Raw genomic sequence first — 21945 nt, 5'->3', positions numbered from 1 at the left:
CTTGACCTTCAGTGGCCCTCCAGCTGCCTCGGTGCTGGTCCCCACCTCCCGCTGGAGCTGTTTTGGTCAGAGCCCTTCTCTTTCCTCACCCTGTTGTGGCAGGAAAGTTCAAGGTGTCCTGGCAGCCGGCAGCTCCTTTGCTCCACCCTCTGCCCTGCACACCGGCTCTCCGAGCTTTTCGAGGGTTTGCTGGACCAGAGCTGCTGGCGACAGCGATCCGATTGATCTGTGCAGCTCCTCGGGTGGGAGCTGGACCCCCAGCATGAGGCACTTCACCCACGAGCCCTGGGCAGCCTTCGCTGTGCTCTTCTTCACCATCGTGCTCTGGTATTCCTGCTTGGCAGGTACGTTTTTTTTCTTTTATGCTCCAGTTTCTATACCCTGCCTTTTTCCCCCACTCCTCTCAATACCTAAGTATATTGCCCAGTGACAGTAATTAGTTCTTTAAAAACAAGGTGGGGTCCCTTGTCTCATCTAAAAAGTCTAATGATTAATGCTAGTGAGAATTACTTGATGTGATTGATCACAGCGTCTTTCTGAAGAGGTGTGCATTTGCCAGCTATTTACAGATCCACTGTAAATGTGACTGAGCTGCAGGTTGCTCCTCTAAATGGCAAGGAGATAGGGGACCACAGTTACGTGGCCCTCATGTGCTTGCCAAGGCAAGGGACCATTTGAAATACCATCCAAGAGGTTCACTGTAATCCTGTTTAGCTCTTATTAGGGGCTTTTTGCAGGAAATCTGGCTTTGGTGCCCCCTTAATTGGAGAAGTTGCCTAAAAACAGAATGTAAATGAGACCTGTGAGCTGCTCTTTTCCCATCAGGCTACTGCCTGCATTTGTATATCAGCACCACTTGAGACCTGCCAGATGTTTAAAGATGGGTTAGTTTTGACAGCCTGTCCTTTGGGCTGCAAAGTCTATAAACATGAACCAACGCTCTGTATTCTGCAGTGCTTTCTTCTACAGGTCATACAGAGTTTATAATGCTTCTTCCCAGTGCTCCCGTGAGGTACTTATTAACCCAGAAAACAAATTATGGGCTTGGCCAAGGTCATTCAGCAAGCCCTAGCAGAGTCAGAAAGAGAAATGGGGAGTACTCAGACCCTTCCCTGGCGCAGGCTGCCCAGGGACCTGCTGCGTGCCAGCGGCTGTAAGGAAACCTCTGGTCTTGCTGATGGTCGGCCAGCTCAAAATGCAAAGCTGGGCAACAGCGAGTGACCCTAAGTGGGACATCTCCTGCAGGACAACCTCAGTTTATTTGCTGTTACTTGGAAAATACCAAACTCAAAGCAAAGTTTTGGTCAAAGGTCTTGTTCCGTGTTGTTTTCCTTTGCTGAAACTAAACCTGAGCCATTATTTTGAAGTCTTCAGTGAAAGCAAGCTGGAACTGATTTTCTCTCTCTGTCACACTCCAAATTATCAGTGCAGAGTGATGGTTTGACTGGAAATAGTTCTCTCATAGCTTCTGCCTGGTCTGTGCACCAGCAGCGTGTTAAAGCTCCTCCATCTGCATGCAGCAGGAGCCCTTACTCCTGTAGCCTCTCCGGGCTGTTTTTCATGTATCTATCTCTGCAGGGGACCATTTCAGCATGAGATACTTCACCTGGCTGAACTTGAACTGTACTGCTTATAGTGGCCCAGGGGGAGTATTTCTTTGACTCCCTTCCTTCTGCAGCAGGGGACAGGCTGCTGTTAATGCACAGGGACCACGACAACCTGCGCTTTTCCCATGCAGGCATCCTGCAGCTGTCCTTGCATCTGATCCCGCGATGCTGCGAGGTGCATGCTGAAGCTGAGGGGCAAAAGGGGGTTTTAGGAGGACTAAAGAGGCTTTGACCTGTGACACCGTGTACAGATTTGGAGGGCTGGAGATCAGCCACAGAGCTGTGCCAGTGTGCACGTGTGCTCTGATTCTGGGTAGGAAGCAGGATAGAGACAAAGCCTTCGTTGAAGCCCCTGTCCCTCTCCCTCCCTTACTTATTTCTGTATTTTCCAACCTGAGCTGGTTATTGTGCTGGCCTGAACTGGAGCCCAGCCAGGACAGTTTCAGACACAGCTGCACCCGAACTGCAGCAAAGCCAAAGCTTCCCACCGGGGCTGTGGTGGATCTGCCGAGGCTCTGCACGGATGGGCTCAGCCCTCAGCTCTGCCAGACTCCTTTGCACCCTAGAGTTACTGGGATTTTTCTAAGGGCAAAAGGAGGTAGATGTACGGTTTGCTGGCCACAGATCTCCCCATGCCACTGACCGCTCTGTCATTCCAGTCCTTGCTCGTTCTGCCCCTGCAGCTTGGGAAAGGACGGTGATTAATTTGAGCTCTGAACGAATGGCTCACACCAGGGTCATGCTCCGGTAAAGGCACAGAGATTAAACTGCTCCTTAGGGCTGGTGCTAGAGCAGGTCTCTCTAGAGCCTGTGTTGACAGGGGTGGGATGAGAAAACATACCTTGATGCAGCAATATTTAGGGGCAGGAACTTACTTTCTCCAAACTGATTCCATCCTACAGACCTCTGCAAGGCTAGTGGCTTTCAGATTTTCATGCTTGATGCCCGGTATTGCTTTTCTAATCCAACTTGCCTTTTCTCCTATGCTTTCCTTCTGGCAGCAGCTGAAGATGTCTCCAATGTTTCAGCAAGCTCCATGCTCACAACTGAGTACGAAGCACCATGTCTTAGTAAGTCGTCATAAATAGTTACTACCATGATAAAGCCGGGTGAGGAGACTACACAGGTGACTGAGAGGCTGTCCTGGGAAAGGACTTATCTGTTGTCAAGGGTTCCATTGTAGGTGAAACTCTAGGACGCATTTCTAAGACTCCTCCGTTGGCATGCCCAGTATATCATCTTACGTACATTCAGATGGACTCATAGCTTTGAGCAGACTAATTCATAGCTAATTCTATTTGTGCATCCTAAAGCTCTCCACCAGACTGCCTGCCTGTAGGCACAGTGTGGATTCCCAAGAGAGCCTCTTTCCCTCGCCCTGCCAGGTCTTCCCCAAACAGCCAGTCCCAGGCAACCTGAGATGCCACCAGTCCTCCGAGTCATCCTCCGTCCCAAATGCCAAACATCCCCACAGTCCTGCACTTCCCAAATTATAGTGCATGTACCAACAGAAGTATGCTAATGCAAAGCATGGCATAGGGAGCAGCCACCCCTCTCCCTTCTCTAGGCACATACAAAACATGTCTCTCTTGTTGGGAAGAGCTGCTTTCTGCAGTGCAGGACGATTGTAGAGTGTGCACTGAAGGCCAATGCACAGGAACATGGTCCTGCCGGACACACGTGAAGGAGAGCAACTGAGCAGCACGAGCACTTGCCTTTTCCCTGGAAATGTGCAAGAGGCTGGCTGCCCTGCACCAAGCTCGGGAGGCACTCACTTTTCACAGCTGACAAGCTTCATGCATGTCAACACGCAACGCATGTAGCTGCAAGGTGGTTTTGGCTGCCTCAGCTCTCCTGAGTGCTAGGGTTTCACGCTCAGCTTCTATTCCAGCCCAAGGGGTTGAGATACCATGGTCCTCCAGGCTCCCTTTGATATTTCCACATTACCAGCCAGGATGCAGACACAGAGCTGAGTATCTTCACTGTGCCTTTGTAATGGAATAAGTTTGGCAGATAGCTTTAAACAACAGCACAAATGAAACAACTAATGACATATTCCTTAACTGACTTTAGGAAATTGGACTGATTTACACACAAAAAAAAGATGAAAAAGTGCAAGAAAAAATACATGGAATTGTTAAAAATTAGTTCATTTTTAAACACATAAAACAGGGATTCTCCAACAGTGGTGTGTTTTACAGTTGTTACATGCAAGTCGGTTAATGGCCCAGCAGAGAGCAGCCACTGCCTCTATTGTGGGCAGAATTATTGGGTACCTAAACTATTGGAGATCCTGCTGAAGGTGTCTCTGCTAGAGACCCTCTTACTCTTTCACATGAAGATTTCTCTACCCCGGGTTTATTTTTCATTTTAACTAGCTACTTCTATCATACATTTCTAAAACTGACTGAGGAAATGCCAAGTAAGTGTTTTAAAAGATTTCCGTAATGGTGGGCACAGTGGTAAGAGGAGCAGCTCAGGTGTTTGGCCAGACAGGGATGACCGAGTCTTGAAGACATACAGATGAAACAGAATATTGTGATCCCCCACGTTCAGGGCCAGGCTTAGGAGAAAGCTGCCAAGGCAGACTGACACGCCACAGGGCAGACAGTGAAGTCACTTGGTCTCTCACCAGCTCATTTCATTTCTTCGGCACCAGACATGAACTTCTGCACGCAAGCGGCCACGTGCTGCCCGACGGGCATGGACGATTACGGCTGGATCGCAGCAGCCGTCGGCTGGAGCCTCTGGTTTCTGACTCTCATCCTGCTCTGCGTGGACAAGGTCATGAAACTCCGGCCTGACGAACCCAAGTATTTGGTGGCCTGAAGCAGGGCAAGTCAGCAAGCAGCAGCACCCAGGAGCAGTGTGGTGCAAACAGACTGACTAAGCATTTAAAGCACTTCCGAAGAAACTAAAAAGAAAGGGAATGTACCTTCAGCCAAAAAACGCCAGATCTAAGTGGGGCAGCTGCTGGGGCTTCATCCTCCCCAGCAGGTCAGAGCTGCCAGTCGAGGTACGGAGCCGGCAGGTCCCTGCAAACCACCACACGTGTCCCCCAGTGCACAGAAAACCTTTTCCCAGAGCCCTTTCACACTTGCCGCGAGTGCGCTGGCAGCAATGAGATGCTGAAGGACCAGTTATCAGTCTACGGCACATTGCCTTAAGACAATCCAGTATATAACCTTTGACTTTGAAACAGAAAGTGGGCAAATAAAGCTGTTTTCTGGAGGATCAATGTTATTAGACCCATTGCTAAGCTACAGGCCAGGTTACATCAGTAAGCAGATGTAACTCATTGATTACACCGAGTCCTTCTCACTCACTGAACTGCAGTGTTTCAAAGTCTATTAACTGATACCAGTGAAAACTCTGTTATGGAAACTTAAGGATTGTTTGGGCTGGTTTGAAATATAAACCTAGTTTTTCCAGTGCAGTTGATACGTGAACTGTGTACGAGGAAATGAACGTTGGTTGCATTTATTCAGCTTGCACCTGCCCGTGTAACTAAGCCAAGCTGAACCGTGGCAACCAGGTTTAAACCAGCATATCCAATTCATGCACGAAACTGCTCCTATTTATGCAAGATGATAATAAACACTCTTATTGATGGAAAGATTCTCACTGACTGGTTTATATTGATAAAGCTTATATTGGCAAAGAATTACCCAACCCAAATTATTAGAAACATGATTCTAACAAGAAATATTCACACAGGAGGGTTTGCCTCGCTGCATTCAAACTGCCTGGTTTGGGGGAGTTGCACCAGTTTGATTTCTAACCATTATAAAAACAATAAATCAGTGTTAAACCCATCTAGACATACACAGGATTAGCAGACCTGCTAGAGACCAACTGAAATGAAACATAAAAAGTTGCTCTTAAACCAAAGAAAGCTCTATTGGAGATTTGTATCTATTAAATATCATTAAAGCCTCCCTTCAGCTTATCAATGCATAACTTTTCCAGTTAGAAAAGATACAAATCAGCTTAAGACTCTTCAGATGAATTCTGGCAGAACTAGGATCAGGACAACGCTGCACCATTTCAGAGTGATGGGCAGTCATCCCTTATCAACTATCCACCATCAACAGGAATGGGTACAAGTTAGACACCGAGGAAAAGACATCCTTCCCTATCATTAGTATCACTTAACACAAAAAATTCTCCTGGAGCGAAATGCTAAGCAGAGACACTAGCGACAGGAAAGAAAGTTTTGAAAGGGAAGGGCTTAATTCTTTTGTGGCTTTTTTACTGTGTGTTTTGGTTGGTTTTTTTTTCTTTTCTTATGCACTACACTACTAGATGTAAACAATCACAAAACATTGCTCAATTAAGAAAAAATCTCAACATTTCAACATACAACAATTAAAACAAAAGTAATTTTCACAGGACAACTAAAAAAATAAACTCACATATGTACAAATTTAGAGAAACAAAGGACTCTACATCCTACTGTTGGTGCCGACTGGAAGAATGGTGAGTTGACAGTTAATAACCACTGCAGTCACTGACAGACAACAAATCTTATAGCTACATACATCATTTTTTTCCTGATATATTAGTTTTAATAGTGGAAAGCGTGCATTGGCCTGAAAGCAATGTCATAGATACTGCGGAAAAAATCTCCACATATTGCCTTAGTATGTACCTTCTGCAGACCTCTTCCTACAGTTCTTCAGTCTTATGGAGATTGTTCTCCTGGTCGGGAAGACAGAAGTGCCTGCTGGATATGGCATTGGTTTTCATCTTTGAAGGGATATGTTGCATAGCTTTCACATTTCCTTGGCTAAGGCTATGAGGGCATGGATGCAGCCAGTCACAGAAGTAAATCTATTAGAAAAATGTAGTCCTGTAATGAATTCCATGAACATACTACTACTCCCAGTGTGTTCAGGATCCCTAAAGAAAGTGGCAGCATCCCAAAAGCTCAAAGGCTACCACCATAAACATCTTATCTGTTCCTATGCAATATAGTAAAAAAAAAAAAAAAAAAAAGATTATTTTAAAGAGACTGTCTGAGGCACACACTATGGTTGTACTGATCTTAAGCATGGTGGGCAATCACAAGTAAAATGCAAAGCAATGCACCATGCAAAAGGAATAGAAAAGCCCCAGTGGTATTGTTAGTGTTTCAGGGGCTTGTCAATAGTTACAGAAAGTGCAGAATAAAAAAGTTGCATCCAAAAGACTTGAAAAATTGATATAAAGACAAAAATTAGTATGCAGAAATGGATTATACATACCTGATTTACAACAGATATAATCTGGTCTGCTGTTACATTTCCTAAAATATTTTTAGCTAGGGAACGCACAGTAGCACATCTTGTGGGTTATAACCTCTATCTTAAGACCGATCACGTCACAGTAGAAGGCTGTGGTCTGGTTTTGATGCACAAATTAAAGGTGACTCTATAGTACAATGCCTTATAAATGTGGTCCACGAGCAGTGCCATAGACTGGTGCACTCATTTGTTGTGTATTATTTCATGTTCCTAATAATATCAGTGACAGTATAATACCTCTAATAGTAGATCCCCAACTAGTGTAATGATGCCCAAGTCCTGCTGACTTCAAGTGAGCTACACATACATCCAGCACATGCCTCGTTTTGTGGTTTGGTTTTTTTTCATTGTAATTCAGGAAGCCTGTCATTTTTGTTCCCACAGGAAACCTTGGAAGCAAAACATACCTCCTGATTTATCAGCGTGCATAAATCATTCCACCTGTATTAAACCTTGGTGCCCCTTCAGACTGCTGCATACAATGTCATGCTGTAGCACTGAGCTGGTTTGGGCTCTGGTACATCTCAGAGCATGTAAAATATGAGATAATAGCTCATATCACCTATTAAGCTGCAAACTACCCTCTCAGAATGATGATGGAAATGTTAACGCTCCAGTCATTTCTAGTACATTGTCCAGTTAAATTTTAGGTACTTGGACCAAAAAGTTCCTCGCTGGAGTGAGATGGAGAAGAGATCTATTCCAACTCCTATGATTTAGTACAAAGAAAAGCAAAAAAATGGTTGAAACCTGCATGGCTGAATAAAACCAAGTGTGATTGAAAAACAGGAGTTTGAACCGTAACATTGGTGATCAAGCCAGAACAGTTCTTCATATTTTCTGAACAATGTTTCTGAATTTCAGGCATGAAGCTATGTAGTGCCTGGAAAGGAAAGAGACACAGATAGCACGTGGGAAAGCTGCTGGTCTACAAGTGTCTTGGACAGACAAACAGAGCAGTAGGGACACGTAAACGATCAGCACTTCTAATACCAAACATTAGCAGCAGGACAGCATTCCAGGGTAACTACTTTAATTTGCCTGGAGATAATATCAATCACATCTGACTAGTGATTTCTTAAATTCTTAATTCAAGACTAAATGGATTGGTACTTGATGCATGACTCTTCATCTTTTTAGATACCATTGCTCTGGTAATGACTCACATTACTCACTGTCTCCATCCTTGGGGTTTTAGTGAATGAGCTACATATTAAGCAATTGCACTTTACAATGATTACACTTTGCAAAATCACTAGAGGGATGAAAACTGGCAAGCATCAGAGCTTCTTACTCGCATGAAGCACACAGAGAAAAGACAGAGGTTAAATTCATAAGAAAAGGTGCTCCGTACTGGGACTTCGTAGGAATTTTGATAAAGCCATTACAAAAACTAGGATTTCAGGAAATTATTGTAATTAATTACAGCCTAAGAATGAAATATAGGCATTCTTGGGAAGCAACCACCCTCTCTTGTCCTTACACTCCAGATCCCACTTATTTTATGGTATCAGTGTCTGTTGTGGAATTACAGTCCTCACTGCAGATTTCTGTCCCAGAATCAAACATGCACTTTTCAAAGAGCTTATTTCCAACTCCTCTTTCATAATAACCTTCCAGAAATAAACACAGGGTAAACAATGCAGTATTGTCTCCCACAATTGCAAACAGCTTGGGAAAAAATACAGCTCGGAGACACGCAGACTTTTCCTGTCCAATTTGACGGTATGAAATCAAATCAAAGGCCCCTCTAGTCCAGTTCTGTCTCCCAGCAGCAGGTATTTGGGGAAGAAGATAAAACCCATGCTGCACACAGCAATCCCCCCTTCCCCTCCCCTCTGCCCAGTTCGCAGGTGAAATCCAGCACCCTTCTGATACAGAACTGAGCTCTCCTGTAGCAGGTCTTCCCCCTGGCATTTTGAAATGAATCCTTTGAGGACTGTAGTTTCATGCAGTAATACCTTTCTATGACTTTTTCAACTTTTCCCTTGTGATTACAATCACTCCAGTCTCCCCTCACCCTTCTCTCTCCTATTGAGCTCATTTTCCATAAACTTCACGTATTCACTACTGAGTTCATGCATCAACTTAAACACAGTGTGTCACCCTTCAACTATTTCATATGAATGGCTTTATTTTTTAAGACAAGCATATAGAAGACATTTCTCTAATCCCTGCGTCCTAGTTAAACCTTCTGCTGCCTCTGTGCTCCTCGGTGGCCATGTCTTCCAAACTATTCACCTGTTTCAGCTTTACCTTTATTATTCGCTATTTAAGCAGTACACTAGATTTCTTCTCTTCATTCCCTGCCCACAGCTGTGCCTAATGTTGGCTGCAACAACCCAAAAGACCTGCCTTGCCTTTTCCTTCTCTTCCCTTTCCAGTGGGGAACTAGAAATCAAACCGACCCCCAACTGATGACATTTCTATAAGCTCTACCTCTTTTCTGATGACTTCTCTTTAAGTTCTTTTTATTAATACCCTATCAGTGGCTTTTCCAGTCTCTTTGATTTATCTAATCATAAAGACAAAACAAGTGGTACCAACATACAGAGCTGCAGTTGGCAAGTCACTGGGAGAACGAGAACCACCTTTCCCAGCTTGTAGTTTTCCAGATCACACGATTAAACATGCAGCCAAATTAATTTTTCAGTGTGGCTTTCTGGAGAAAAATTTACCATACTTCAGGTCCTCTACGGTTCTGTCTGTTTTGTCTAAATGGGGGAAGGGAAGGGAGATATCTGCAAAGCAATCTCTGCTAGACTGTTTCCTTTTCGTGGCATTTCAACACACCGTATATTTAAACCAGATCAGTCCAACAACATTCAATTCCAATGTGGCAACCCTCTGGGCTCAAATATGTGAAGAAACCACCACGCTTTAGCTGAGCTATACTAACATCTTGTGTGATAATGTTAGGTAAGAGACATTAGTTCATCCTTAAATAAAGAGGACTAAATAACGCTCACTGGCACTCATGTTGAGCGCTTCTCAAGTGCAAAGCTGCAGGAACAATGCTCTTTGCTCCCAGGCAGAAGTGAGAGTATTGTAGGCAATGTTATGTCAGTGATGCTGTCTGCTGGAAGTGACAAACAACTTCTCTTAAATTCTTTGCAGTTCTACTCTGCAAAAGCAAAAATGTGGTTTCCAGAATCCTAGCAAATTTTCTTCCACATGGCAGAGTAGTATAGGAGGATGTAGCAATAATGTAAATACTTGACCGCACACCTAGAAATCGTCTAAATGGGAGATTCCTCACCTTTAATCTTGAATTTTTGAAGTGTTCTTGTTTAAAGCTGCCATCATCAAGCCAGAAGACAGAAACTATCATAAGGATTAAACTCATCCATGGAAATGCTTGAAGAAAGTGTTCTACGCAAAATGCAAGGCAACTTACCTGAAACCATTTTATCCAGGATTGCATGGACTAACAAAGCCGGCAATTGGTTCATGACTTTGTGGCTGCCCAGGTCACCTATAAGGCCTTGAATTTGAACGATTTCGTATTTGGCAGCTATGGTGAAGTACTACTGATAGTGGCTAATCCAGAATTTTTTTTCCTGTTCCCTTGAGTCTACGGATAAAAGCTTCCCGATTTTTTATTATTGCAGTATTTTTTAAATTCCTATTTCTTTAGTCAAGTTTCTTTCAGATCTGCTTTTCAGGACCAGAAAAGTGCAGTGCATTGCCAAATATAACACTGCATTAATTTTCCTTGAATATAAAGGAGTTTTTCCTGAAACACAAACAATATCTAGCTACTGCTTTTAAATCATGCACAGCACACTAAAACATTCAAACAGCCTGGATGAGAAAACCAACTTCTGAGAAGTCTTGGGACAGAAGTCTTAGAGAACTTTTCATGGGAACATGACAGAATTCTTAAAAAAGTGTGTACATCAGAATATAACTGGAAATGCAAAACAATAATTTTCATCTTCCAGTCTCTTTTCTACTCTCTTAATTCTCATTTCACTTCACCTCCTCTACATGTGGCAATAAGAGGATTGCTGTAAGTGAACCTGAAAACCACCATATCAGGCATCCACAGAGGTTTAGCATTCATTTCAAAAGAATCTTCAGAGCATTTGTTCAAATGTACCAACATTTTATTCTGATTAAGGCAAGATGTAACAGCCTAAACATAAACTTCCAGTTATGGAGTAAGAACTACTCAAAACTAAACAGGAGTGGCCATTACAAAGGAAAATACATACTTTAAATGTAAAGAGTATCAAGAAAAAGTAATACAAAATCAAGACAAAACATTCCAGTTCTACAAACTATGAAGTGCAAAGAAATGTGTATTTTTCTAGTACTAATGTAACTTTTTTTCATTTATCAGTCTTCAGTGGGATTCACAGGACTGCAGCTCTGCTCCGGAAAAGTCTCTTTAAAAATGCAGTGCAATTCCACAGGATATTTGTTTCTCAAGTTTCTTACTCCCAGGGTGAGTAAACTCACCCTGGGACTTGTACATCAAGCTAGACACATCTTGCCAAGTGCATCCCAAACTGTACTAAAAAATTTGTAGGATAAGTTGTCCTTCCAAAGCATACATGCGACTAAATGGTTTTCAGTGGAAGTCATGCAGATGCGACCAGTGACAATATGCAGACCAACATTTGGATCTGAACTACCGATCCTATCAGTACGAGCTGTCACAAGCTGAGCTTGTTCTGCCCTCAGTGAGTCAGTGTCAGAGATACAGAAGAAAATTTTTACAGTCCTCCTTCTGACATAAGCTGCATTTCAAGGGACACTCACTATAAGAGATCCCAGACTTTTCAAGCACTCAAGTGCGTTCACACCAAAATACTGCAAAACTACAGTGAATCTTCATCAGCATTGCCAAAAACTTTCATTCCTTATTTCTGCTTCCTCAGTATTTAGGATCTACAGGTAGTGGAATACATGAATGACATCAGACTGGTGACAGCAGAATACATCCCCAGGGTTTCTCCCCCATTTTTAAATAAAATATAACAGGAAGAAGGAACAGATGCCCACCACAAAAGCGAACTGGATTTTTATTTCCACATTTAAGTACTCCAAAGCTGCTTTTCTCTAGGCACATCTAAACAGTCCCGGAGAAACTCTACAGCCATGCTGAACTGCTTTTGGGAGTCTCACTGATGAGAGATGTTCCTCACTTGTCCAGACTAGCATTGCAAGTGGTGAAGAACTGCACAGAAGAGGGGTTGTGTTATGGAATTAGCTTGAGTGGAGGCAGAGGGAGTCCCCAAAATTTTCTCTCTCTTTTTAGGGCACTGTCACAGGTAGTCCTGGAGACCTGGTTGCTGTCCTTTGCCTTCTAACAAACAGATGTCATCCTTTTTATTTTAATCCATTTCCAGCTTTATGTCCATATTTGGAAAACACCAAAGAGGTGTTTTTCTTTTTTTTTTTTTTTTTTTAATCCATCTATTTCTTTGCTGCTGCAAAAAATATGGCCCACAACATGTTCCCACCTCAAAGTCACAAATGTTCTTCATCCTGCCACTGCAAATCTTTTGGCCAAGATATGTTTTTTTCAAGGACTGGCACCTGTTAAAGAACTGCTAGTAAAGGCATGGAATGGGAAATTCCTATTTCTTCCTTGAGTGGAAAAATTGTTAAAAGCTGGAAAAGAGGAGAATGTAGTAAGAGTTAAAAAAAAATGAGTTCAAGTGACTACTGCCATCCATAACACACAACTTCACTTGGGCTCAAATACATACTAGCTTCCTTGTATAATCCATCTAATGTGTTTTCAAGCTGTGAGTTAACACACAACAGTGTCAGCTGATTTGGATCTTGGGAAGTTATGATCCCTGTAAACAGCCTCTTTCTATGATAACGCTGTAACCCTGCTGTCAGTGGTCTAATTTAAAGGCACTGGCTTCAGCACTTGGTAGGAACATGGACTTCTGGGTGATCAATCCACTTGCGTATTTATGTGCGTGCATAAAGGTGCATGATATTGGGGTAGCCAACATCTTGCCAATCAATCCTTTGGGTGCAGAGGTGATATATAGACCTTGTGTGATGCTGCTGCTCTCCAACCACTCCATATGAAGCCTGCTCCAACCCACTGCAAGTACAGTACATTGCAAAGGGTCAGTGAAATTCCACTTACTGCTCCAAAGGGTGCATATTTAACATCATGAGTCCAGCACCTACGCAATTCACTCCTCTAAAAGCAAGTTTTTCTTCCCTGAGTCACGTGCCCACAGTCACTGACAGGACCATGAGTTACATCCTGGTAGAGAAAATTTTATAGTACTGAAGTGTGCCCCGCCTTTCAAATTGAGTGTATGAAAAATAATTGTAAAATTTCACTTAGCTCCAAAGGTAATCAAGAAGCAGGCTAGAGGTCAACATTCTGGCAAACCAACCAAGCTAAATTACATAGCTTTCATCTCGCCAAGTTCTTCTATATGCCAAACTAAAACACAGACTAAACACAAATGTCAAGGAAAATTGTAAAGAAAGAGAAGAGCCTGAGGATTCCATGAACCAGATGGTTTAGTCACAGAAATGGATGTAACTGTTGGTAACAGCTTTCTGTGCCTGTACCAACTTCTCATCTGATCAGTGTTTTCAGAAATTGGTAGCTTCATTAACAGATACTTCAATTCAGCACACTTTAAGTTTCAGAAAAAAGGTTCTGTTCCCTGCCCCCCCCCCGCCTCTTTTAATAGGGCAATAAAAAAATTGGCAAAAGAGCTCAAGCACATGGGGATGCAAAAGCTTACAGATTTTTTTTTTTTTTTTCCCCTGAATTCCCAAGTGGAAACACACATTTTGGCACATGTACTCCACAGAGTCCTTTTGTAGCACATGAAAAACCCGCCTTTTCTTATAGCTGCAGAAAGTAAAGTGTGGGTCTCCCTTAAGATCATCCTTGGAACTGGTGCCTTACTTGTTAGTTTCTTACTATATGAAGATACAGACTATGTCATACCATTTTTTGTCAACAGTGCATCAGGTCTCCAGCAAGTTTGAGAACTTAACTTCCAAACACAGCTTTCTGACTTCTTGCATTTTACTGTCCTGCCCCATGAACTTGGAAGGTTTTAAAAAGGTTTTTTGCATCAGAAAGCCTCCTTTATTTACCAGTACATATTTGTCCTGTGTCCCATGTTCTTCATAAGATTTGTGACTGAAAAGGATATTCTTCCAAACACAAGTAGTAGACTATCACAATAGCATCACCATCACTAGCAAAAATGAATGAGAAATGGCTTAAGTACCTCTAACTTTCAAAGCTCTTAATTCATATTCCTTCTTAAATAGCTGGAGCCAGCACCCAGACAATGAACTTACTTTCTAAAAGCCCACATTTTCTTGAAATGAAGTCACAGTAATGTGCTAATATTATAAGCACTGGCCTCTGACCTCACTGCAGAATTAAGCTGGAGAAGGATGCGGGCTCTGAAAGGGATGGTTTTAATGGGAACGCTTAGAAACAGTCAGTCTTCAGCATTGTCAAAAAGACCAAAGGAACATTGCCTGATACACTCTTCATTCCGCAAAACCTGACATTTTGCAGAAGTATTGGCAACATTCATGTTTACAAACTTGGCAGAAGTTAAATGTTTCTGTATTTTTATCCTAGAAGTGATTATCATACAAAAAGCTTAAAAAATTCACAACACAATAACCTGTTGGTACTGCCGTTCACAACCATGCTGGTGTTCTGACTCCATTCAAACCTCAGCCAGCGCCCATAAGGCCAGGGAACTAGAAATTAGACTGCTTCACTACAGTAAGTCCCTTAAAACAATTTAATACAGCCTTTTGATGATCATGGGTAAACAGAAGAATAACTGAGCTTCCTAATGAAGAGGAGAAACATACCACATTTTTTTTCTACATCAGTGAGCAGCCAGTTGCTTCCTAGTTTATGCTTTGGCAAAGGATATTATGTATGCATGTCATGAACAAGGAACAAAAGATTCTTCCATGGTGTCCTTCTACTTATTTTCATTTCAGTCTGAGTTAGTCCTGTCACAGTTATTGAACTGTGCACTGGAACCAGAACAGATTTGGTAGCCAAAGACCACCATCCTATACCAGTGTTACATACCTGTATTTTACCAATGCCATTTCTACCCCAGTAAGTGAGGCAAATGCAGCCCTACCCTCATCAATTGCCTAATGATCTCTTTGGTGGGCTACTGTTCCTTAGACCTTTTACAACTACCATCTGCTAGTGTTTGAAATACCCACACTGTAGCACCAAATAGTTTTGCTTTTCATTTTTCTAGGGCAAGGCTCCCAAGCCTCCTCAAAAACACTGGGTTACCCTCTATCTCTGTGCCAGCAGTTTCTCCGCTTTAGTTCAGTCTGATCTGAAAATAAAAACACTCCAACAAATCATGACTTAAGTAAAACTTCCGTATGTATTATGTCAGTTACAGTTATGCAATGGCCAAATATTAGTAAATTCGTAGCTAATATTAAATTAAAACTCTGGAAAAAACAGCGACAAACAGTTCCATGGCACATACCATTCTTACCATGGGGATAATGCTTACCCTTTGTCCAAAGGGACCGTGGAAACAAGTATAAATATAGAAACTGTCTCAAAACTGCAAATCTAAGCCTATGTTAATGCTCTAAACTGTCACTGACTTTCACTAAAATTATTCAGATCCAAACATAAGCAATGATTTAGGACATCAATTTATAACGTAATGCTGGTGACCCTGTACCAGTCAGGCTGGATTGGTTTCTCTCCACAAAGCAAACTACAGAGTGGCAATATCTTATCACTGGTCTTGCAAGAGCATATAGTATGCAAATATATTTTTTAAAGATATACATACACATTTCCCCAAATTCAACTGTGGCTGAGTATTCCTCTCCCAGTTTTCAATAATTTTAGAACAAAATAAATACCAAGCCCTTTCTGTTTGGATGATTTGCTTTGTTTTTCCAGCCTGAATGAGTCTACAGATATTTTTTTAGTCATACAAGGCCAATGTTTCACTTTGCAAACATTGAAGATGAAGGAACACTTGAAGCTTCAGCACCAGAAGGAAAACAAGGAAGAGTGCAGAGGGTAGCTCCATTCGGAAGCACAGAGCTATAACAATTATTGTCTCAGTTTGTTACAAGTAGCTCAAAAAGACTTTTATTCTAAGTAGTCCCATTGTTCCTGACAACCAAAGTGATTCTTATGTAGGATCACACCTTCAACACCCTTGAGCAGATACAGTTTGTAATCTTGCAGAACAGCAACACAAACCAGTTCCCCATAAGCACTGGAGAGATCAGAACACTTGTAATCTCTTGCAAAACGTCATCTCAGTTTATTCAAACGTTCACCTACTTCCTTAGAAAAAGGAGTCTATCATACTTGGAGTTTGTTCCGGTGATTTTTGTTGTTGTTGTTGTTGTTGCTTGCGTTAAGTTCTTGACCTAAGGTTCTGTTTCTGTGTTAGGCTGAATGAGGGTAGGGAGAGAAGAGGAGCACCGTAATATTAGCAGATTAATTCATATTACTTGTGATGACACTGATGATTTTCCCTGTTTGTTCCCCACCTCTCCTTACTATCCTCATTTTGCTGCCTTTTTCGTTTTTTCCAGAGTGTTGTCAACAGAGCTGTGAAAGTTCATTCGTTTGAGAGAACAACATTGCTGATTTCCTTTAAGTCTTTGCTTCCATAGGAAGCAGATATCTGGCAGATTTGCAAGGGAATGCTAAATCAACTGTGGAAGTTCTGCACTGTTGTCTGTTTCTGAGAAAGTCGTAGAAGTTCTTCTCTAATTGCTTTGATAAGAGAGGCTGAAGAGTGACCTGGCTGGAGGTCCTCAGTGGAACTGGTGGTGTAGCAAAGGCCCTGGCCCTGAAGGCTGTTGTGTGGAAGCTGAGCAGGGGGTGCCGAGGGCTGCCTGGCTGAAGTCCTCGGCATCTGGAATACTGGTGAGGAGGAATATTCTTGGTGTCCATGCATATGCGTCTGCAAAAAGGTAGAAAGCGTTATTGTACTTTCTGAACAAACATGATAATCCCAGAAAAGACAAGAAAGCAAAAAGGCAAAGAACAGAGGGAAAGCAGCATGGAGATGTTTCTATCTGCTGCCACTGTTCTGTTGTATGAATGAGTGATTCCTCTTATGGAGCCCAAAACAAGTGTACACAAAATTGCTGGACTGCCTCAAGTTCAGGGATTTTCAAAATCTCTTTGAGCATCCATTAAAAAGTCTGACCCCCTAACCTATGGTATGTTTAGAAACTGAAGTAGAAGGAGGTGGGAAGAAAAACCACAGAACTGGAAGTCAACAGAATTGGCTTCTCTTTCCTTGCCTTTCCGTCAACTTCCTAAAAGACAACAGGCAAATCACTCTCTTCCCAGCTGTCATTTCTCCATACTATTTATAAATAGAGATACTACTACTTTCACCTTCCCCTTCTCTGCTTGGCTTGCCTGTTCAGACTGTACACTTGTGAGGACCCTGTCACTGACCAGTGCCCAGGAAAACACGGTCAACAGAAGAAGCAGCAGGAGAAAATTATTCAGATCAGAAAGATTAGATTTTTCTACACTCAATAGCTGTTTTACATAACTGAGAAACACTATTCCCAGTTTAGGGACAATCGTTGTTTCAGGGTAGAAAGGGGTTAATTCTGCATTTGTTCAGTAACATACATTTTGTGACAAAACAAGAGAGAAACAAAACAGAAGCCTGAGTTTATGGGTTGGTCTAGCTGGGGAAAAAAAAATCTGCTTACACTAAAACAAAGCACAAATTTACAGTACACTAGGTGACTGCACCAACTCCCAGTATAGACACAAACGAGACACATTTCGAAAATCTAAATTCCAGCTGACATCCCTAAAGCAATCATTTCCTCTTGCCTCGTATTGCTGAAGGCTGAGACACAGCCAGAAGAAAACACTGGACACAAAGGAATTGAACACACCCTGCTGAATGCACAACTGGGAGCAAAGCAGCGTAATCCCCTTTCAAAGGGTCTGCGCTGGGGATGAGGAGCCGCTAGCTGCAGCAAGTTCAGATCACAGTTTTCACAATTTAGCAAGCGCTATCTTTCTCTGTGGCTAAGCCTTAAGTAGTAGCAGAGAGAGCAATCTGATGAGGGAAGAAAGGACAGCAAGGTCAGCTAGAAGAGGATTTGAGGGTGAGGGGGAAGGGAATGAAGGGATTACAAAGCAGGGCCTGGGAAGGACACGGGGGACCTAGAGTGACTGGGGCAGCAGGGCACAGGGAACACAGAAATGCACGAGAGTATGTTCCTTAACATCTCTCATAAGAAAAAATGAATAAAATCTAAGCCATTTTGTGTAAAGTAGAACTGATAATAGATTCTGACTCTCTTTCTGAGCTCATGCACAGCACTCATCATTTACACAGTTAATTTGGGGAGAGAGATTAAGAGGAAAAGAGGCTTTAATAGAAGAATGATAGGTAAAGAAGGTTTTCCAAGTAACATCCTGTCTTACTTCTTATAAAAGGGAGGTGATTTTAGTATCAGAAAGGAATGAACGGGTCTCTTGATTGTTCAGTATTATTCGCTTGGCAGTGAAACCTGAAACTAATTCATACGTGCAATCTAGAGTTAGCAAACCCGACAAGTACTCCGTGGGTTTATAGAAAAGAGGTGACATAAAAAATTATTAAAAGCAAACATTCCTTGACACATGAGTCTTAACAGCAACCTAAATTATGTTCAGGTTACTTTCACATTTAAAATGCATTACATGATTCAGCTCCTATCTCACACTGCGCTGAATTAGCACTGTAAGAATGGTTTCTTAAGGGAAGTTAGGAAGAACATCTGATGACCTCAGTGGCTGTTTTTTAACATTATCAAAGTTTTCTTAAGTATCTCAGAAAAAAAAAAAGTGTATTTCTGCAATCTCATATATAACATGAGAATTAAACAGGTCGGAGACCTTTCACAACCAGATTGGTTTAGAAGCCTAACCTATACTAAGCTACAACAGCAAAATAAGGAGAGTAAAAAGGTTGGAAGAATTTTTGCTGGGTTTTTTTTTTACTTTTAAATTTCTCTACTAATAGAAATATACATCAATATATTATATAATATTACATATATAACTATATATAGTTTTAGATAGTATCTAGAAATCATGTATTTTTATATAGAAACTTCTATAATTAATAGTACAAATAATTCTGTATAATTAACAGTACAAAATGATTGACAAAAATATCTTTATTGAATCTTCCTTCTTAAGGAATGAAGATTTATGAGATCATATTGTGCATTTCTTAATCTCCATTTAATAACTGTTGAAGTCTGTGGCCAATTTCAACTGAATTGGATGTACAACTATATACACACATACATGTATAGATGTATATGTATGAACAGATATATATTATAAAATTCACAAAAATAGGTAGCTAATTAGACATAACCTGATTTGTGCTATCATTAAATCTTCTTCTGAGTGGCAGAAAGGCCAAGTTAGGCTGTGCTCAGCTGGACCTGTCAGCCAGCGTGTATCTCACAGGGGATAGCTAGGGGACATGAGACACAACTTGAAGTATCATAAGATGGTTTAGAGAGACTATGGTGGGCAGCGAGAGTATAAAAATAGAGTAAAAGGATAAGGGTGGCTTGGGGGAAACACTGAAAACCTGGAGAAGACTTGGGAGAACAGTGGAGAGCTACAGGGGACTGTAGATGGATAGGAGGTGATGCCAGGTGGTGGTAGGGAGGTAGCGATATGCAAGACGCTACACACATCGGTAAGAAACCAGGCTTCAGTTCTTCTGCTGCTCTAATGACCACTTGCTCAGCATTGTATTTTGTGTCAGCTAAGGAAATGGTGTAATGATCCTGGTTGCCTAGGCCTTCTAGATGGAGAATTAAGGTGAATTGATGGCAAGTTGCACACTGGCTTTGGGTCAGGAGATACAAGCGAGAGGTCATATTCCAGCAGAAAATCAGGTGTTGACTGCTGGAATAATAGGTGAGGATACTGTGAGGGAAAGGGCCATTGCAGGAACTCAAATGCAGATCCCTCTCGAGTTTGCGGGTGAGAAGAATGCTCTAGACCTAACCTTCCTAAATGCAGCATTTAATGTTAGAAAATCACTCAGAATGAGGGAACAGTAAGACTGTTTGCAAAGGATCAGTTGAATACTGCACCACAAGGAACATGACTGCCATTAAGGAGGAAAAACAAATTTAGAGCTCTGTCTAGGTGAAAGAATCCAAATTCTGAAGGTAATTATTTAACTACAGAAAACTACAAGACTAGGGCTCATCTAATAATGCTTTTTTTTAAATGGGAATAATCCTTTGCAAAAAAGAAAGAATTCCTCATAAGAAAAAGAAAGTGCAGGCACTAGGTGAGCTCTCCTACAAGTAAATGACACCATACTCAGAGAGTTTTAGTTCATGATCTCCTCCTTTTGCTTTTTTCTTTTTTAAAAAAAAAAGCAAACAAAAAATCACATTGCAGTCATGAACTAAAGCAACCAGTGAGCAAAAAGTTCTGTCAAAGCCGATGAAGTGTTTAAACTCTGATTAATTAATTAAAAGTCAACCTGGACTGAGGTGGCATGCACCCATCTGAAATGGTGACTGAAAGTGCAAACTGCAACCAAATCATACTGTATTGGGCCATGAATCTTTGAAAATTGTGCAGGTAACTGATGTCAAAACCAATTGTTTGCATAGCATCTCAGATAATGGGTCCATAACTGATTTTTCAGTGATATGTTAGCAATTCAAGTAATAAAATATTAAGAAAGTAATGGCTGAGCATGCACTTGTGGGACAGGAGGGAAAGGCCCACACATCCCGAAAAGAAAAGTCATTTTCAGAAAAGACAAATGATAAGAAGGCGCAATGAATGATAACCTAGAGATGCCTCTGAAAATGAAACAGTAGCGACACGAAGGTCTCTCATGCAAGTGCTCTTCTAGACGTAAACACAAATCATGATGTTCTTGGACTCAAATACCACAGTTCCAAGCACAGATAGCAAGTTAAATTAGGCAAATACATCTATCGGCTTTGACAGTTAAAGTTTTTGAATAGTATCGGTAGAGTTTGTCTCTAGTGTGCCCAATTCTCAAAAGCTTTATGCTGCTCCTCCCAAGTTCATCTGGAGCGGTGGCAGCTCAGTTTCACCAAAATCTAAAGATAAAGCCCATGCTGTTGCATTTCCTTTCTGCAAAGCCATTCTGAGATCATGCAATACTGCAAAGCAACTTCAAGTAGTGCGAACACACACGGCCCTAAGTATGCAAAAGAAGATCCTTCCTTCCTCCCTCAAGGAAGAAACCAGAAAAATGATATTTTAAGCCAAGGATCAAAAGAAGGAACATAAAGTTGTCACTCTCAGGAGTACTACAATAAAGCTGTCACAGGTCACTTTGCTTCAGGATGCAAGTACATCAAACAGAAACTGATAGCAGGCAACTGTATCTTTCCTGGAAAGGCCATATACTATCTTCAACCTCACACATCTGGTTGAATCAGAAACGTCAACCTCTAGAAGCACCACTGCCAAGAACATGAAATCACGATGGCTGCCTAGGCAACACTGGTAAACAAAGACATAATTTACCACATCCTGCTGACAGAGGCTAGGAAAATAACTCGTTTAGAAACACCTCTACTGTTATGTGCAAGTATGTACCTTATTCCATTGCCCTGACTCCTGCTGTTGCGCACTGATACAGAAGACAAAAGAACTATACCAATACAAAGTAGGACAGTAGTCTGGGACAATTTAATTCAATGTTTTCTACTTACAATGATCTCAAAATACAGAGGCATATTTCAAAGAAGGAAATGGAAAGCAGTATCCACCTCTGCTGGAGCTCAGAAGCAGAACTGGGTGAACTGCAATTAATGGGTGAAGGCCTCAAGTGAGAGAAAAAAAAAAAGGGTTAGGGTAAAGTGAGAGAAAGCAGTTAGAGAGAAGCAAAGGTGAAAGAACAGCAAGCAAAAGTTAGAAGAGCTAACGAGGGTTCGAAGAGCAAAGCAAAGAATGTCAGAGAAGCAACTGAAAGTATTCCAGGGGGAAAAGGTTCCAAACAGTAATGCAGAAAAAAAAA

The 21945-nt window shown here is 41.7% G+C and overlaps 2 protein-coding genes across 7 annotated transcripts in view; one reads left to right on the top strand and one right to left on the bottom strand.

Moving 5' to 3' along the window:
* Positions 1-5990, top strand: TMEM213 (transmembrane protein 213). Of its 2 annotated transcripts, none has more exons than XM_069807498.1 (3): positions 1-344; positions 2612-2677; positions 4267-5990. In XM_069807498.1, exons 1-3 carry the CDS (start codon positions 263-265, stop codon positions 4434-4436), a joined length of 318 nt encoding a protein of 105 aa, XP_069663599.1. In that variant the 5' UTR covers positions 1-262; the 3' UTR covers positions 4437-5990. The 2 variants fall into 2 exon arrangements, with proteins under 2 accessions (XP_069663599.1, XP_009920749.2); XM_009922447.2 differs by having other exon boundaries at positions 49-344; positions 2609-2677; positions 4267-5982.
* A 9270-nt stretch (positions 5991-15260) lies between these two features.
* Positions 15261-21945, bottom strand: part of KIAA1549 (KIAA1549 ortholog) — a 152174-nt gene continuing 145489 nt past the window's right edge. For all 5 annotated transcript variants that reach the window (XM_069807507.1, XM_069807502.1, XM_069807503.1 and 2 more), the window contains one exon: positions 15261-16842. In XM_069807507.1, coding sequence (XP_069663608.1) covers positions 16694-16842 — 149 coding nt within the window. In that variant the 3' untranslated portion in view covers positions 15261-16693. The remainder of the gene's footprint in view (positions 16843-21945) is intronic.

The sequence above is a fragment of the Haliaeetus albicilla genome, chromosome 19 (genome assembly GCF_947461875.1).
Source record: "Haliaeetus albicilla chromosome 19, bHalAlb1.1, whole genome shotgun sequence".
Taxonomy (NCBI): domain Eukaryota; kingdom Metazoa; phylum Chordata; class Aves; order Accipitriformes; family Accipitridae; genus Haliaeetus; species Haliaeetus albicilla.
This window is presented reverse-complemented; position numbering and strand designations above follow the sequence as displayed.

Excerpts from the sequence above, each read along its gene's own strand:
- TMEM213 (XM_009922447.2), top strand. The coding sequence starts at position 263 with ATGAGGCACTTCACCCACGAGCCCTGGGCAGCCTTCGCTGTGCTCTTC. Across the intron at positions 345-2,608 it reads CTGGTATTCCTGCTTGGCAG|CAGCTGAAGATGTCTCCAAT; the intron begins GTACGTTTTTTT and ends TCCTTCTGGCAG. Across the intron at positions 2,678-4,266 it reads GTACGAAGCACCATGTCTTA|ACATGAACTTCTGCACGCAA; the intron begins GTAAGTCGTCAT and ends CTTCGGCACCAG.